Below are 18,479 nucleotides of genomic sequence, written 5' to 3'. Positions count from 1 at the left end.
GCCGACTGTCCGGACCGAGAACCCAGACTCGTGAGTTCATAGCTAGGCACTTGACCACGGAGACAGAAACAGTTCACGTATCTTGATAACTTTATTACAGAGGGGGGAAAATAAAGTTAAGCATAGTGCATTAATTAAAAATACTACACAACCGAGATTTTGTATTGGGTTCACTCCTTTATATATATAGACATTATAGAAAGAAAAACACTGGAAAAAGAAAATAGAGAAGAAGAAAGAGAAGGAGGAGGAAGGAGATAAACAGATACAGAAATAACAGTAAACTTAATACATACATACATATCTATTTATATATATCTATACGACAAATGTTAGTCAGCACCTATATTGATAATTAACGTGGAATGGCTTAAGTAAAAACTCTCCAATCCTTCTTGAACGCTGTCTCTCGGGGCGTCAGGGATTACTAAACAATTCCTTCGAGATAACTAAATATTCAGGCCGTTGGGTGACTCTGGAAGCTAATGATAAAGACGGTTCCCTGTTATCAATCCTTCTGTCTGGGGTTAAGTGGCTTGTTACAGAGGGAAAGGACGATAGACAGCGGCGCCATCTGCCCGGTGTTAGCTTTGAGAACCACCCGTGAAAAATATGACGAAAAATATGGAAAAAAACGGACAAAAAATAAAATACTCAAAAAATGTATCCAAGAACACAAGTTTGTATGATTAAATATAAATGAAAAACCTAAAAATCTGAATATCATTAGACGAACAATGATTATAAAAGTAGACAAGTTTGTGTGACCTAAAAATTGGAAAAAGACGAAATGAAACTCAAAAATAAATATTGAGAAGACGTATTTGTGTGAATTTTCGTATGACTAAAAAATTAATAGAATGGAGAATTGAAAAAACGAATACATTACAAAAAATAAAGACAGTTTGATATGAATTTCCGTAGGACAAAAAAAATATACAGTAGAAAACCAAAAATAGATAAAATGAAACTAGACAAAGAATATTAAAAAAAGACAAATTTGGATGCATATTCTGACTAATAATAAAACAGAAAACGGAAAAAAACGAAGACAAACTAAAAAATAAAAAAAAGGCAAGTTGATTTACATTTTCCTGACAATAATAAAACAGAAAACCGTAAAAAAACAACGAAATAAAAACCCAAATAATGTAAAAAAGACGAGTTGGTTTTTCTGGCATGACAAAATATAAAAAAATAACAAAATTGGAAAATCGAAAAAAAAAGCGAAACAAAACTTAAAAAAACACCAAAAAACACCCAAAAAACACCAGTTCCTGTGCGTGTAAAGCTTCACTTGGTCCCGTTGAAAACACACTCGGGGTCGGGTTGATATGTTTGCTTATGGAAGTCATTGATAATTATTAAAAAGAAGGTATTTTTTTTTTGTTTAATTAAAGCTTGTGTTACCTGTGTTCCCCTGCAAGAATACTGCCTCGGACAACCTTTGCTGATGATTGCGATGATGGTGCGTTCGAGTCTGCACCGAAAATACAAGAATAATCTGCTACAATAAGGACTATGGCGAAAACTATAGACGTGAGAATCGAAGAACTTTTTTTATATAGACGAGAAATTGTTGTAAAAAGCGCGTAAACTATATGATTCTGGAAGATAGATTGTAAGTGGTGATTGATTGATTTAAATATGCGTAATACATCTGGAATCGAGGAATTTTTTTTATGTTGACGAGAAATTGTTGTAAAAAGCGCGTAAAATATATGATTCGGGAAGTTAAATTGTAAACGGTATATATGCAAAGTACATCTGGAATTTAAGTTTTTTTTTTATATACGAGAAATTGTTTTAAAAAGCGCGTAAAATATATGATTCGGGAAGTTAAATTGTAATGGTAAATACGCGAAATAAATCTAGCAAAAACGAAAATAAAACAAGAGAATTTGACTAAAAAAAAATTATATGATTCTGGAAGTCAAATTGCAGACCTTTTGTTCAAAATAAAATATACTAAGTAAATCTGACATACTCTAAAAAGTATAGGAATTTCAAAAAAATAAATAAAACGCGTAAAATACATGATCAAATAAGTTAAATTGTCAACCTTTTTTGGGTTCTGAATAAAATATGCAAAATAAACTTCATATAAACGAAAAAAAAACGGAAATTTAGACGAAAAAGCAATAAAAACGAAATGCCAAATACATATAATTAAAAAAGTTAAAATTGTCAACCTTTTTTGTGTTCTGAATAATATATGGAAAATAAATTTGATATACGCAGAAAAAAAGCGGAAATTGGCGAAAAACACAAATGCGTAAAATGTCAAAAAGTTAAATTATCAACCTTTTGGGGGATTCTGAATAAAATACGCAAAATAAACTTAATATACGCAGAAAAAACGGAAATTGACGAAAAAAACAAATGTGTTAAATGTAAAAAGTTAAATTGTCAACATTTTTTAGTATACTGAATAAGATACGCAAAATAAATTCGACATATACGAAGGAAAAAAATATATATGTAAATTCAGATCGAAAAATATTGAGGTAAAACGCGTAAAATATATAAAAATCAAGAAGTACTCATTATTTACCGTTTTCCTTTCGTTCTCTAATATAAAAAAATGTGTTTATGTACCTATAGCATCTACTTACATCTTTCTCCAGCATCTACTTTCGTTATTTACGCTGTTTCGTTCGCTAATATGAAAACACTACAACATCTACTACTTATTCTTCGTCCAACATCGACTACCTTTGAGCTTTCGTACAATCGTTTGAAGGTATCACAGCGAAGGTTAATCATTTTGAACATAAAGATGAGAAAAGGGTTTAATACTGAAGGGACGGGAAGGGGAGGGCTGGAGGAAGGCGGGAAGGAAGGAAGGCGGGAAGGGAGGAAGGCGGGAAGGGAGGAAGGCGGGAAGGAAGGAAGGCGGGAAGGGAGGAAGGCGGGAAGGAAGGAAGGCGGGAAGGAAGGAAGGTCAGAAGTAACAAACACTCGCATTGTCAAACGTTTGTGGGTCCTCTTACGAACGTTTTTCAGTGCCTAAGTTAAAGACATGAGGGAGGGAAAGGAAGGAAAGGGTATTAAGTGAAGGGGGAGATATTACTGGGTCGGGGTTTCTAAGTGACGCGCGGTCTCTACTACATCGTTTTCGTCGTGTTCTCTTCTTTAGTGATCTATTGCTAATGGCACTTGAGCGCTGCGAAGAACCGTATCACAGGGCGGGGCGCGGACGGGCGGACGGACGGACGGACGGCGTGACTGACCTACCGCGCGCGTGTGTGTGTGTGTGTGTGTGTGTGTGTAGGTGGGGAGAGGGGGGGATCGAATAGCCGGAGGTCCCAAACACTGACCCTGCAGAAGAGGACGGGGCGGGGAGCGCGGAGGCTACAGGTCCAGGCGGGGCGGGCTGTGTGGCGCGGGTTGTAAGGCACGAGTCTCAAGGCCCGGCGGCTCGGCACCAGGCTGGGGTGGCCCGCTGGTGTGTGTGTGTGTGTGTGTGTGTGTGTGTGTGTGTGTGTGTGTGTGTGTCACTGTGTGGTGCTGTTGACCTGCAAGATGACCAAGAGAGCCGCCCGCCGCCGCCGCCGCCGCGCCGCCGCCCAGGACGGCCCAGTGTTAGGTCGACTCGTTGTTACGCTTACACAAGGTGGCTACGCTATTATTAGTACATCTTATATACACCCAAATATAGACTTGGACTATTAAATACACAAGGTACACCAAACACCGTCAACCAATATACAAAGATAAAATATAAAAATACTAACAACTGTTCGCGGGGCGGCGCGCGGACGCCCACGCACGGCGGCGGCGGCGGCGGGAGTGTAAGGTATAAAAAGTATAAACTTTGAACACTTCTAGAGAGGAGAGGAAAGGGGAGCGCGGGGGGCCGAGGGGGAACCACAGGGGGGGTCCATAAATGCTGAGCCTGCCGCCCACACGCGGCGAGGCGCTGGGCGGCGTGGTGGGGGGGGCTACTGCGGGGGCTGCAGAGTGGGCGGGGGCGAGTCGGGGCCCGGGGGTGAGGCCTGGAGGCGTGAGGGCGTGGAGATGATGAGCGTCTGGCTGAGGCCGCCCTCGTTGAGGATGTAGCGGCCGCCGTCCACCGTGATCTGCGTCAGGGACTTCTGCGGCAGCGCGGCGCGCTCCAGCACCAGGGTGGGGGACAGCCCGCCGCCGCCGCCGCCGTTCTCGCCGCCGGTCAGCAGGATGGTGTCGCCGCCCACCTCCACCGTGTCGATGGTGACGGTGTCCGCCGCGCCGCCCTCTACCACGCCCACACCGCCGCCCTCGGTGCTCACCACCACGGCGCCGTTCTCCCGCACCGTGACCAGCGCCGCCTCGTGGCGCGACACCGCCACCTTGGGCGGCGAGGCGGTGCGGGGGCGGGGCTTGGGCGGCACGGGCGGTGGCACGGACGGGGAGGAGGCGGGCGGGCTGCCGCCGCCCACGTCCAGACTGCTGAGCTGCGGCGACACCGTCACCGTGACGCCCTCGCCCACGGCGCCGCCCTCCAGCTCGCTGTCGCTGCTCAGGCTGCTGCGGCTGCTGCTGCAGCTGCTGCTGGCCACAGGCCGCGGGGGGATGCCCGCCTGCCGCAGCTGCACGCTGAAGCTGCTCACAAGGTGCCGCTCCTCGGCGGGGGCGCCGCGCCCCTGCACCACCACCACGTGCTCCTCGGCGCGGGTTGGCTGCAGCGCCTCGGTGATGGTGGCGTCGCCGTCCAGCAGCGTGATGGTCGTGCCGCCCGTCGCGGGCGGCGGCGTGGCGGGCAGGGCCGGCGGGTCGTCGAGCTCCTCGCCCCTGGCGTTGTGGCTCAGCGTGACGCCGCTGGCCAAGGACTCGCTGGCCGTCACCCACTGGCTGGACACGTCCGTCACGGAGGTCAAGCCGCTGATCTCGATGTGGGACACGGACTCGCCCTCGTGGTGGCCGTCGGCGTCCCCGCCAAGGCGGGACACGCGCGGCGACACGGCCTCAGCCAGGCTGGACTCGCTGACGCGCCGGAACAGCAGCGCCTGCTCCAGGGTGCCCCACTGCTCGGCGCGCCGCATCCCGGCGCCGCCGCCCTCGCGCAGCCCCGCGCCGCCGCCCTCCTCCTCGATGGAGGTGGCGGAGGAGTCGGGCAGCGTGAGGCGGTGCGGGCGGTGCAGGGCGGGCTGGTGCGCGGGCGTGCGCGTCAGGTCCAGGGACACGGCGCGCTCCAGCAGCAGGCTGACGGGGTCAGGCTCGGCCTGCAGGCGGGACAGGTCGCCCAGCGAGGCCGCCTTGCGCTTCATCTCCTCGGAGTCCGTGGGCCGCTTGGGCGTGGAGGCGACGAGGGCGGCGCCGCGCACCACCTCCCGCTCCCCGTCACTGTCCGAGGCCAGCGAGGCCGCGTCGGGCAGCACGGGCGGCGATTGCACACGGCGCGTCACCACCGTGCGCTCCACCACCTCCACCACCTCCACGCGCTCCTCCACGTTGCCCTCGCGCGGCGGCGGCGGCGCGGCGCTCTTGAGCTGCACCGCCCTCACCACCACGCTGGCGGGGGTCACAGCGGCGGCGGCCTCGGTGGCGGGGGGCTGCGGGGCGCGCCGCTTGTAGGGCGCGGAGTCCACGTCGATCTGCTGGAGGCGCGGCATGGCCACGTCCACGCGGCGCGTCGTGGCCTCCACCACCTCCACCACCTCCACGTCCACGGGCTGCTCCGTCACCATCACCTCCGTCACGCCCGTGGCCACGGCGCGGCCCCGACTGCGGCCCCGCTTCCTCTTCTTCCCCTCCGGCCGGTGCTCGTCGTCCTCGTCGGAGCTGGAGGACGAGCTGGAGGAGGAGGAGGACGGGGAGGAGGAGCGGACGGCCTTCTCCGGCCGCTTCCTGCGGTTGTCCTTGGCGGCGGCGGCGGCGGCCAGCGCCATGGCGGTCTCCTCGGACGTGTTGTGGGCGTCCTCGTCCTCCTTCTTGGCCTTCTTCTCCTTGTCCTTCTTCTTCTTGGGGTTCTTCTTCCGCTTGGCCTCGGCGGCCTCGGGGTCGGGGGTGTCGCGCACGGCCTCGTCCTCGCTGGAGTGGCTATCGTGCCGCATGCGGTTGATCTCCGTCTGGATCTTGCCCTTCAGGTTCTTGAAGCCCTTGAAGCCCAGCCTCAGGCCCTTGCTCTTGCTCTCCTTCGTCTTGTCCTCGGCCCCGCGCGTGTCCAGCTCCACGCGCTCCTCCGTCTCGGGGCCTTCAGAGTCCGAGGTGCTGCGGCCGCTGCGGCTGCGGAAGGCGAAGCCGCGGCCCTTCTGCTGCTGCTGCTGCTGGCGGGCGCGCGCGGCGGCCTCGTCGGCCTCGCCGGCCTCGGAGTCGCTCTTCAGCTCGTACTTGGCCTCCGTCTTGCCGAAGCCTCGCAGCCCAAAGTTGAGGCTAGACTTCGTCTTGACCTTCACCTCCTCCTCGGCCTCGGCCTCCCGACGCGGCAGGTCGGCCTCGGCCTCGCCGCCCTCCATGTCGTAGCTCTTGCTCTTGCTCTTGAAGCCGAAGCTGCGGCTGGGCTTGACCTTGTGCTTGGCGGGCGCCGCCTCGGCCTGGGGATCGGTGTCCACGCGGCCGTGCTGCTGCTGCTGCTGGTGGTCGATGCTGTCCTCGGAGTCTGAGCTGCGGCCGCCCCGCCCCTTGAAGCCGAAGCTGAGGCCGCCCTTGACGCGGGGCCGCGCCCGTTCGTCCTCGGCCTCCTCCGGCGGCCGCTCGGGCGGGTGGTGCTCCTCCTCGGTGTCGGAGGAGCGCGAGAACCCGCGGAAGCCGAAGCTCATCTTGCCGCGGCCCTTCTTCTTGTCGTCCCGCGCGGCGCCGCGGTCCGGGTCCGGCGTCAGGGACGTGGGCTCCCGCGCGTCCTCCTCGCTGTCCGAGGACCGCCGGAACCCGAAGCCGAGGCCGAACTTGTGCTTCACCTTGGCCTTCTCGTCGTCCTCGTCGTCCCTGGCCTTGGCCTTGGCCTTGGCCTTCTCGGCCTCCACCTCCAGCGCTGCCGCGGGGATGGCGGGCGCCGTCGCCTTCACCTTGATCGGCACCTCGACGGCGGTAACGCCCGACGCCTTGGCCTCCAGGGACGCCCTGGCGGCGGGCGTGGGCGCCTCCACCGATACCTCCACGCCCGGCTTCAGGCCCTCCGCCGCCGCCTCCACTTCCGGCAGGCTGGCGTCGCGCGCGTCGAGGCCGATGTGCTTCTTGAAGCCCTTGAAGCCGAAGGCCATGCCGAAGCCCGGCGAGAGGCGCGAGCTCTCTGTCTCCACGCCGGAGGCCCGCGCGGAGGCCTCGCCCTCCAGAACGCCCGCCTGGAGGTCAACTTCGGGGAGGTCGATCTTGGCCTTCTTGAGGTCAATGTCAGCCTCGGGCAGGTCACACTCCAGCTCGGCGTCCTGGCCCTCGAGGCTCAGGTCCGCCGCGGCCGCCTCCAGCCGGTGAGCCAGGCTGAGCCGCGGCGCCGCCACGCTCACGCCGAGGCCTCGTCCGCCGCCGCCGGCCTCGTCCTCGCTGTCGCGGCCTCGCTCGGGGGGGTCGGCGCGGGCCCTCAGGCTGAGGCCGGGCGGCGTCACCTCCGGCCCCTTCAGGCCCAGGCCCAGGCTGGCCTTGGCCTTGCCGGGGCCGCCCTCCTCGCCGTTGTTTCGCAGGCTGACGCTCGGCAGGCTCAAGTCCGGCGCCTTCATGCCGAAGACGAGGCCTTTCTTGGCGCCCTTGTCCTTCTCCTCGTCCGTCTCGTTCCCGTGGTCCTCCCGCAGGCCAGCCGCCACCCTGGAGCCGGACACGCCCCACGCCAGGCCTCGCCGCGCCTTCTCGTCGTCCGCCTCGGCGGCGGGCTGCGTCCGCAGGCTGAGGGCGGACAGGTGCGCCTCGGGCCCCTCCACGGCCAAGCCCACCCGCGCCTCCTTCTCTCCCTTGAGCTTCAGGCTCGGCATGGTCACGTCCGGGCCCTTGAGGCCCAGGCTGAAGCCTCGCTTGTTCTTCTCGTTCTCCTTGGCCTCCTCTGCCTCCCTGACCTCCTCCTCCTCCCCCTCCTTCCCGCGGCCCTTCAGGCTCAGGCCGGGCAGCCCAAACTCAGGACCTTTCAGGCTCAGACCAAAGCCCTTTTTGCTCCTCTCGTCATCCTCCTCTGAGTCCTCCTTCTCCTCCTTCTCGCCCTTCGTCCTGCCCTTTATGTTCACGCTGGGCAGGCTCACGTCGGGGCCTTTGAAGCCAAAACTGAAGCCCTTTTTGCCCTTCTTCTTTTCCTCATCTTCATCTTCATCTGAGTCCTCCTTCTCCTTGTCACTCTTCGCCTGGCCCTTCACACTCACGCTGGGCAGGCTCACGTCAGGGCCTTTGAGGCCAAACCCGAAGCCTTTTTTGCTCTTCTTTTCCTCGTCTTCATTTTCTGAGTCTGAGTCTCCTTTGTCTTTCTTGTCTTCCTTCTCGCCCTTCCCCTTCAGGCTCACGCCGGGCAGGCTCACGTCAGGGCCTTTGAGGCCAAAACTGAAGCCTTTCTTGCTCTTCTTCTTTTCTTCGTCTTCTGATTCTGATTCCTCTTCCTTTCCTTCCTTCTCGCCCTTCCCCTTCACACTCACGCTGGGCATGCTGACATCAGGGCCCTTGAAGCCAAACCCGAAGCCCTTTTTGCTCTTCTTCTCTTTATCATCCTCATCTTCTGATTCCTCTTCCTTTCCTTCCTTGTCATCCTTCTCGCCTTTCCCCTTCAGACTCACGCTGGGAAGGCTGACATCGGGGCCCTTGAAGCCGAAACTGAAGCCCTTTTTGCTCTTCTTCTTTTCATCGTCATCTTCTGAGTCTGAGGCTTCTTTATCTTTCCTATCATCTTTCTCACTCTTCCCCTTCAGACTCACGCTGGGAAGGCTGACATCGGGGCCCTTGAAGCCAAAGCTGAAGCCCTTTTTGCCCTTCTTTTCCCTGTCACTGTCTTCCTCATTATCCGACTCTTCCTTCTCCTCTTTATCTCCTTTTCCCTTCCCCTTCAGACTCACGCTGGGAAGGTTGACATCAGGGCCCTTGAAGCCAAAGCTGAAGCCCTTTTTGCTCTTCTTTTCGTTATCATCATCATCATCTGTGTCTTCCTCCTCCTCCTCTTTACCACCTTTTCCCTTCCCCTTCATGCTAAAACTGGGAAGGCTGACATCTGGGCCCTTGAAGCCAAAACCGAAGCCCTTTTTAACCTTTTCCCTCTCCTCCTCCTCCTCGGGACTGTCACCTCGCTTAACACTGACGCTGGGCAGACTTGCATTCGGGAGGGTCAGGTCAACTTGTCCCATCTTCCCTTGCGGACGGTCAACAGAAGCCTCGAGTTTGCCAGAAGGAAGCTTGACCTCAGGAGCTTCAAGACCGAGTGACAGTTCTTTCTCTGGGATGTTGATGGCTCTGATGTCACCCTCAACGCCGATGTTCCCTGCTGAGGATGTCGTAACTTCGGGCATCTTAAAATCAGGTCGGGAAACGTTAACATCCAATCCTGCTTCCTGTTTGCCCTGACCCATAAGCCCAAAGCCCGGGAGACACACATCAGGCCCCTTCAGCCCTAAACTCAGCCCTCTTCTTTTCGCTTCTTCATCGGAGTCATCGTCCTTCTTTTGTTTTGCTCTCAAGCTCAAGTTCGGGAGGTTGATGTCAGGGGTTGTGATGCCGAAGTTGAACCCACTTTTTAATTTGTCCTTCTCCTCCTTTTCCTTCTTCTCCTTCTCCTTCTTCTCCTTCTCCTCCTCTTCCTCTCTTCGGCTCAGGGTGACGCTAGGGAGGCTTACGTCCGGAGCCTTGAGGCCCAAACTGAAGCCTCGTTTGGTCTTTTCCTTCTTCTCATCACCTGACTCATCTTCCTCCTCCGCCTCCTTCTTCCCCTCCTTCCCCATGAGGCTGAGGCTGGGCAGGTTAAACTCAGGGCCTTTGAAGTCAAGCCCAAAGCCCTTTCTCTTCTTCTTCTCCTCGTCTGCGTCATCTGATTCAGCTTCTTCCTTCTCCTTCCCGCCCTTTGCTCTGCCCTTCACATCCACGCTGGGCAGGCTCAAGTCAGGGCCCTTGAAGCCAAAACTGAAGCCCTTTTTGCTCTTCTTCTTTTCCTCATCGTCATCTGATTCAGCTTCTTCATTCTCCTTCCCGCCCTTTGCTCTGCCCTTGACATCCACGCTGGGCAGGCTCACGTTGGGGCCTTTGAAGCCAAAACCAAAGCCCTTTCTCTTCTTCTTCTCCTCGTCCTCGTCTTCTGATTCAGCTTCTTCCTTCTCCTTCTCGCCCTTTGCTCTGCCCTTGACATCCACGCTGGGCAGGCTCACGTTGGGGCCCTTGAAGCCAAAACCGAAGCCCTTTCTCTTCTTCTTCTCCTCGTCTGCGTCATCTGATTCAGCTTCTTCCTTCTCCTTCTCGCCCTTTGCTCTGCCCTTGACATCCACGCTGGGCAGGCTCACGTCGGGGCCCTTGAAGCCAAAACTGAAGCCCTTTTTGCTCTTCTTCTTTTCCTCATCGTCATCTGATTCAGCTTCTTCCTTCTCCTTCTCGCCCTTTGCTCTGCCCTTGATATCCACGCTGGGCAAGCTCATGTCAGGGCCTTTGAAGCCAAAACCAAAGCCCTTTCTCTTCTTCTTCTCCTCGTCCTCGTCTTCTGATTCAGCTTCTTCCTTCTCCTTCTCGCCCTTTGCTCTGCCCTTGACATCCACGCTGGGCAGGCTCACGTTGGGGCCCTTGAAGCCAAAACTGAAGCCCTTTTTGCTCTTCTTCTTTTCCTCATCGTCGTCGTCTGATTCCTCCTTCTCTTCCTTCTCGCCCTTCCCCTTCAGACTCACGCTGGGAAGGCTGACATCGGGGCCCTTGAAGCCAAACCCGAAGCCCTTTTTGCCCTTCTTCTTTTCATCCTCCTCATCATCATCTGACTCATCCTTGTCTTGTTTATCATCTTGTTCGCCTTTGCCCTTTAGACTCACGCTGGGAAGGCTGACATCAGGGCCCTTGAAGCCAAAACTGAAGCCCTTTTTGCCCTTCTTCTTTTCATCGTCATCTTCTGAGTCTTCTTTATCTTTCCTATCTTCTTTTTCACTCTTCCCCTTCAGACTCACGCTGGGCACGCTAACATCAGGGCCCTTGAAGCCAAAACTGAAGCCCTTTTTGCCCTTCTTCTTTGCATCGTCATCTTCTGAGTCTGAGTTTTCTTTATCTTTCCCATCTTCTTTTTCACTCTTCCCCTTCAGACTCACGCTGGGCACGCTAACATCAGGGCCCTTGAAGCCGAAACTGAAGCCCTTTTTACTCTTCTTTTCCTTGTTTTCATCCTCAGTATCACTTTCCTCTTCTTCTTTCCCCTTGTCGCCTCTCTCCCTCCCCTTCAGACTCACGCTGGGAAGGCTGACATCAGGGCCCTTGAAGCCAAAGCCGAAGCCCTTTTTACTCTTCTTCTCATCGTCGTCTGAGTCATCCTTCTCTTCTTTGGCTTCATTGTCGCCCTTACCCTTGATGTCCACGCTGGGGACACTCACATCGGGACCCCTGAGGCCAAAACTGAAGCCTTTTTTACCCTTCTTTTCATTGTCTTCGTCTGAGTCTGAGGCTTCTTTGTCTTTTTGGTCGCCCTTGGCCTTCAGACTCATGCTGGGGAGGTTGATGTCGGGGCCTTTGAAGCCAAACCCGAAGCCCTTTTTGCTCTTCTTTTCCCTGTCACTGTCTTCAATATCCGACTCTTCCTTTTCCTCCTTATCACCCTTGCCCTTCCCCTTCAGACTCACGCTGGGAAGGTTGACATCAGGGCCCTTGAAGCCTAAACTGAAGCCCTTTTTGCTCTTCTTTTCCTTATCATCCTCATCATCTGTGCCCTTCTCTTCCTCCTCCTCTTTATCACCTTTGCCCTTCCCCTTCAGACTCACGCCGGGCATGCTGACATCAGGGCCCTTGAAGCCAAAACTGAAGCCCTTTTTGCTCTTCTTCTTTTCCTCGTCTTCACTGTCTGAGAGCTCTGTGTCTTCCTTCCCGCCCTTCCCCTTAACACTCACGCCGGGCATGCTGACATCAGGGCCCTTGAAGCCAAAGTTGAAGCCCTTTTTGCTCTTCTTCTCTTTATCATCCTCATCTTCTGATTCCTCTTCCTTTCCTTCCTTCTCCCCCTTCCCCTTCACACTCACGCCGGGCAGGCTGACATCAGGGCCCTTGAAGCCAAAACTGAAGCCCTTTTTGCTCTTCTTCTTTTCATCGTCGTCATCGTCTGACTCGTCCTTGTCGTCCTTGTCATCCTTCTCCCCCTTCCCCTTGAGGCTCATGCTGGGCAGGTTGATGTCGGGGCCTTTGAAGCCAAACCCGAAGCCCTTTCTGCTCTTCTTCTCCTTGTCACTGTCGTGTTCATTATCCGACTCTTCCTTCTCCTCCTTGTCACCTTTTCCCTTCCCCTTCAGGCTCATGCTGGGAAGGCTCACGTCGGGGCCCTTGAAGCCAAAACTGAAGCCCTTCTTGCCCTTTTCTTTGAGCTTCAAGTCAACGTTTTCTTCGGCGTCGGGAAGGTCCACCGAGACGCCCGCGGAGGGAAGCGTCACGTCTGTGTTGATCGCCTCGGCCTCGGCGCGGCCCTGGAGGTCGAGGCGCGGCGCGTCAAGGCCCAGCGAGGCCGCCTGGAGGTGGACGTCCGGCGTGTGGGTGGTGAGGTCAGGCGTCGTGAGGCCGCCCTTCACGTCCACCCTGGGCGCCCGCAGCTCGGCCTCGGGAGCCTTCAGGTCGATCTTGGGGCCGTCAATGTCCACGCCGGGGGCCTTCAGGGAGAGGTCCACGCCCTGCCTGGCGCCCTTCCTGGCCTTCTTTTCCTCGTCGTCGGTGCTGTCCTCGCCCGGGCCGCTGCCATCGCCGCGGCCGCGCAGGCCCATGCTGGGCAGGCTGAAGTCCGGCGTCTTGAAGCCGAAGCTGAAGCCTTTCTTGCCCTTCTTGTTCTTCTTCTTGCCGCCGTCCTCCTCGTCCGACGCCCTCTCCTTGTCGTCCTGCCCCCCCAGCCTCACGTCCACGGAGGGCAGCTTCACGTCGGGCCCCGCCACGCCCGCCTCCAGGCCCGGCTGCCCGCCCTTCGTACCCTCAGCATCGCCCTTGACGCCCAGGCTTGGCAGTTTGATGTCCGGGCCCTTGAAGCCCAGCCCGAACCCTTTGTGGCTCTTGCCGGCGTCGGGACCGTCCAGGTCAAGCTCCGCCTCGGCCCTGAGGTCAGCGGACGGCACGGTCAGCTCAGCGTCAGCCCCCGCCGAGGCCTCGCCGCCCCCAGCCTTGGCCTTGCCCCAGCCCAGCTCGGGCAGGCTCAGGTCGGGCTTTTTGAACTTAAGGTTGAAGCCGCCCTTGTCGCCCTCATTAGCCCCCCTGGCGTCGGCCTCGGGGCCCCTCACGCTCAAGTCCAACCCCGGCACATCGGCCTCCACCTCGGGGGCCTCGAGGCTCAGGCCCACCGTGTGCTTGGACTTGACCTTCTCCTCGTCCGAGGCGCCCGTGTGGCCGTCGTCGTGGTCGGGGCCCTTCAGGCCCAAGGAGAAGTCGAGGCCGCGGGGCCGCGCCGTGCCGTCGGGCTGGTCCTCGGCGGAGTCCGAGTCTGAGCCGCGGCCGCGCGCGCGCCCCTCCAGGCCGAGGCCCAGCCCCAGGGAGCCCTTGGCCTCCTGCTTCTCGTCGTCAGTCTTGGGCTCGTGCGAGAACTTGCCGCCCTGCAGGCCCAGGCCGCCGCCGGCCTGCACCTGTGGCAGCTTGATGCCGAACTTGGCGCCCGCCGGCCGCCGCGCCTCCACCTCGGGGGCCTCGGCGACCACCCGGGCGGTCGGCGCCTCCTTCTCGATGCTGAGCTGCGGCGCCGCCAGCGTGGGTGCCGCCACCTCGATCGCCACGCCGCCGCCGCCGGCCTCCAGGTCCACGCCGCCGCGGCCCGTCAGGTCCGGCAGCACCTTGATTCCGAACTTGTGCCGCGCGTCGGCCTTCTCGGCGGCGTCCGTCGCGTCCCGTGTGCGGGGCGCGGGTGCGCCGGGCACGTCTATGGCACGCTCAGAGTGGCGCTCCGGCGCCTCGCGCTGCACGGCGGCGGCGGCGGTGGTGGTGCGAGGCGCCGCTACAGGGCGGGACGGCCCCAGGGTCAGGCCCCCAACTAGGTCAGGTCGGGAAATGTCCAGCCCGGAGACAGCGCCGGACACACGCGCGGCGCGGACCCGCGACATGTCAGCCTTGCCGATCTGGGGAGGAGAAGCGGAAGCGTTAGTGTTGCGTTGTGTTGTGCAGTGTGTTGTGTTGTGTTGCGTTCACGGCACCGTCGAGGCGGGTCTGCTCACCTTGGCCAAGTCGTCGATGCTCTGGCTCCGGTAGAAGGGGTGCACGGGGCGGCCGGCCACGTGGGGCGACGGGCGCGGCGCGGCGGTGCCCGGCGCGGCCTTCTCCAGCAGCAGCAGCACCGGGTAGGGCGAGGCGTAGCTCAGGATGGTGAGGGCGTCCTCGTGCACCATGTGCTCCGTGCTCACCGCCAGGCCCAGCACGCGGTCACCTGCGGGCACACGGGCGTCAGGCGCGCGCACACACACACACACACACACACACACACACACACACACACACACACACACAGTTTTACTCTCCTTTTTCCTCCCTCCCCCTACTCCATCCCTTCCCTCCTCTCCCCTCACTCTCATCCCCTCACCTCACCCTCCCTCCACGCCTAACTGGTCTGGATACCTTCCTTCCTCCCCAACCTTCCTTCCTGCCTACCTCTACCAACTACCCTCCTACCTTTCCCCTCTTTTCCCCTTACCCCGCCCCCCGCCTCACCAGGGGAGATGGCGCCGCCCTCCGAGGCCGGGCCGCGGTGCAGCACGTCCTTGACGAAGACGCCGTCCCGCATGTTGCCGTAGATGTTGAAGCCCAGCCCGGTGAAGTCACGGCCCCGCAGCGGCACCGCCACCACCGCCGCCTCCTGCGGGACACGGGATGAGAACACACACACACACACACACACACACACACACACACACGTGCTTATAACATACATACATACAGACAGACAGACCTAAATTTGAACTTAAAACATACACACACACACACACACACACACACACACACACACGTACATCCTAACGAATACAGACATACACAGAAAAAACGCACATACTTAGATAACAAACATACATACATACATACAGACAGACAGACAGATATATAAAAAAAGTACACATACACACACACACACATACATACATACATACACACACTTAATTAACTTTAATACGTCTTTCTATCACTATTATTATTATCATCATCATCATCATCATCATCTGTCTTCTTTTTTTCTTCAATTAATTTCCGTGAGGTTAAGTTAGTACAGTGACCTTCCTCTCTCTCTCTCTCTCTCTCTCCCTCCATCTCTCTGCTAGGTAGGGAGAGAAGGGAGAGGTAGGGAGGGAGGAGGTGGGAAGAAACATATAGGGAGGAAGAAGGTAACAGGGGAGGGGAAGGGAGGGAAGGAGGAAGGGAGGGTAGAGAGAGGAAGGTAGAGAAGACGGAGGGAGGGAGGGAGGGAGGGAGGGAGGGAGGGAGAGAGGGAGTGGTCTTAGCAGCATGCCAACACGTATTCTAGGAGGAGGAGGAAGAGGAGGAGGAGGAGGAGGAGGAGGAGGAGGAGAGAGAGAGAATCAAGGAGAGACATAATGATGCTAGAAGAGAGAGAGAGATGAAATATAAAAAGAGTCCATTGAAATAGTGGAGAAAAGAAGACAGAATCAACAACAACAACAACAACAACAACAACAACAACAACAATAATAATAATAATAACAATAATAATAATAATAATAATAATAATAATAATAATAATAATAATAATAATAATAATAATAATAATAATAATAATAATAATTTAATAACTAGTACTTTCTATTCTTTTCACTCTTCATACATTTTTGTTATTCTCTCTCTCTCTCTCTCTCTCTCTCTCTCTCTCTCTCTCTCTCTCTCTCTCTCTCTCTCTCTCTCTTACCGCCAGCTGGGAGTCATCTCTGGTTCGTCTTGGTGAAGCGTTTCGTCCGCCAGTGGTTCGAACGGCATGAACCAGCTAATGGGGAGAGGGGAGAAATGGATTAAATTTTGCCACTTCCAGAAAATAAATCACTATATCTCTTAACTCTTTCAATCTATCACCTTCAAACTTTACATACACATTAATAAACATCCTAACTATCATCCATACAAACTTCAAGAAAATCGTTGTATCAGTTTGAATTTACCGAAAAAAACATAATGGTCCCCTTAATCCAGTGTGACCTACCTTCTCTAGCGTTGACATGGACTTATCATTAGGAGTGGCACCGTCCCCTTGTCCCGAGGCACTGCGTTGGGCCTCGGTGGTACCTGTGGGAGGAGGGAACAGGTGAGGATTAGGGAGATATGAAGGAAAATAAGAGAAAGAACATGATGGTTAGAAAGAGGAGGAGGAGGACGATTTGGATGAGGAGTTGTAGGAGAGAGAGTAAAAGAACAAAATGGAATAGGAAAACAGAGAGGAGATGGGACTGAAGGAGAAGGAGGAGGAGGAGAAAAGGACAGAGAGAAAAAGATCTAGACAAGGAGTAAAGAAAAGTGAAAATGGAGGAAAACGAGAGGAAAGAAAAAGTAAAGCGAGAGAGATGAAAATAAAGAGTAACGAAGAATGAAAACTACAAAATATGGCAAAAAGAAAACTAAGAAAATATACAATAAAGAGGTTGAAAAGGAGAAGAAAAGAAGACACAGAGAGAAAAATAGACAAGAAGTAAAGGAGACTAAAATAAAAAAGTACAAATAAATGAAAAACTAATAAAAAAACACCAATAAAAATGTGATAAAGAAAAAAGCAGAGAGAGAGATCAAAATAAAAAGTAGCGAAGGAGGAGAAGAAAAGAAGACAGAGAGAAAAAAAGACAAGAAGTAAATGAGACTAAAATAACAAGCACAAATAAATGAAAAAAACAATAAAAAAACACCAATAAAAATGTGATAAAGAAAAAAGTAGAGAGAGAGATCAAAATAAAAAGTAGCGAAGGAGGAGAAGAAAAGAAGACAGAGAGAAAAAAAGACAAGAAGTAAATGAGACTAAAATAACAAGCACAAATAAATGAAAAAAACAATAAAAAAACACCAATAAAAATGTGATAAAGAAAAAAGTAGCGAGAGAGATCAAAATAAAAAGTAGCGAAGGAGGAGAAGAAAAGAAGACAGAGAGAAAAAAAGACAAGAAGTAAAGGAGACTAGACTAACAAGCACAAATAAATGAAAAAAATAATAAAAAAACACCAATAAAAATGTGATAAAGAAAAAAGTAGAGAGAGATCAAAATAAAAAGTAGCGAAGGAGGAGAAGAAAAGAAGACAGAGAGAAAAAGAGACAAGAAGGAGACTAGACTAACAAGCACAAATAAATGAAAAAACTAATAAAAAACCACCAATAAAAATGTGATTAAGAGGATGAGGTGAGCGAGGACATGAGCGAAGCGAGCGAGTGTCATGCAGTAAGGCGCGGCGCAGTCCACTCATTAGCAGGCGCAGGTGAAGGCGCACGCAATGACTGGGAATGAGCCGAGGTGACCATGAAAGAAAGACACCTCCATTATCACCTCCACCACGGACTCTATCATCATCACCATCACCACCACTACTACTACTACTACTACTACTACTACTACTACTACTACTGCAATTGTTCTTCTCCTCCTTTTTTTTGTTTTCTTTTTCGTTCTTTTCCTTCTTCTTCTTCTTCTTCTTCTTCTTCTTCTTCTTCTCCTCCTCATCTTCCTTCTCCCTCTTCTCCTTTGATTTATTCTCCTCCTCCTCCTCCTCCTCCTCCTCCTCTTCCTTCTTCTCCTCCTCTTCCTACTACTACTACTACTACTACTACTACTACTACAACTGCACACACACACACACACACACACACACACACACACAGTCACACACCACTACACACACACACGACCCCCTCCCCCCCTTCTTCTTCCTCCTCCTCCTCCCCCCTTCCTCCTCCCCCTCCCCCCCCAAACACCTACTTAGCAATGCCTTGACACGTCTCTTCTTCCTCCTCCTCCTCCTCCTCCTCCTCCTCCTCCTCCTCCTCCTCCTCCTCCTCAATGCTCTCTCACGTTCAAGGAGAAGGTAGAATTTCCGAGAGAGAGAGAGAGAGAGAGAGAGAGAGAGAGAGAGTAAACAAGCCGATTGGTCAAGAAAGGAAGACAGCCTGGAGGCGAAGAACCACCTGCAGAGAAGAGGAAAAAACAAAAGGAAGAAAAAACAAAAGGAAAACAAAAAAACAAAAGGAAGAAAAAGACAAAAGGAAGAAAAAATATAGTAAAAAAAAGATAAAAAAACAAGAAAATATCAAATAAAACAAAAATTAGACATAACAGAAACCATGAATAAAACAAATAAATAAAGAAAATAAGAAATAATAAGAAAAGAAAGAAAATGAGAAATATGCAAAAAGGAGAAAAAAAATCGTGAAAATTCGAAAAAAAAGAAAACAAGAAAAAAGAAAACGAAAACAAACACTTTCAAACACACACACACACA

At 53.5% G+C, this 18,479-nt stretch overlaps 1 protein-coding gene across 9 annotated transcripts in view; it reads right to left on the bottom strand.

Annotated features, from left to right (window-relative positions):
- Positions 1-78: 78 nt before the first annotated feature.
- LOC126982210 (neuroblast differentiation-associated protein AHNAK-like) overlaps positions 79-18,479 on the bottom strand; it is a 37,722-nt gene continuing 19,321 nt past the window's right edge. Inside the window, exons 3-9 of one of the 9 annotated variants that reach the window (XM_050834103.1) lie at positions 16,208-16,290; positions 15,920-15,994; positions 14,716-14,860; positions 14,226-14,434; positions 8,786-14,129; positions 8,552-8,647; positions 79-8,152 (exon numbers count right to left, since the gene is read on the bottom strand). In XM_050834103.1, coding sequence (XP_050690060.1) covers positions 3,945-8,152; positions 8,552-8,647; positions 8,786-14,129; positions 14,226-14,434; positions 14,716-14,860; positions 15,920-15,994; positions 16,208-16,290 — 10,160 coding nt within the window. In that variant the 3' untranslated portion in view covers positions 79-3,944. Of the gene's footprint in view, positions 14,130-14,225; positions 14,435-14,715; positions 14,861-15,919; positions 15,995-16,207; positions 16,291-18,479 lie in introns of all 9 variants that reach the window. The other 8 variants (XM_050834101.1, XM_050834102.1, XM_050834100.1 and 5 more) reach the window with 8 other exon arrangements.

This window comes from Eriocheir sinensis, chromosome 50, assembly GCF_024679095.1.
Source record: "Eriocheir sinensis breed Jianghai 21 chromosome 50, ASM2467909v1, whole genome shotgun sequence".
In the NCBI taxonomy this organism is placed as follows: Eukaryota; Metazoa; Arthropoda; class Malacostraca; order Decapoda; family Varunidae; genus Eriocheir; species Eriocheir sinensis.
Note: the sequence above shows the minus strand (reverse complement) of the source record. Positions and strands in the feature narration are given on the sequence as shown.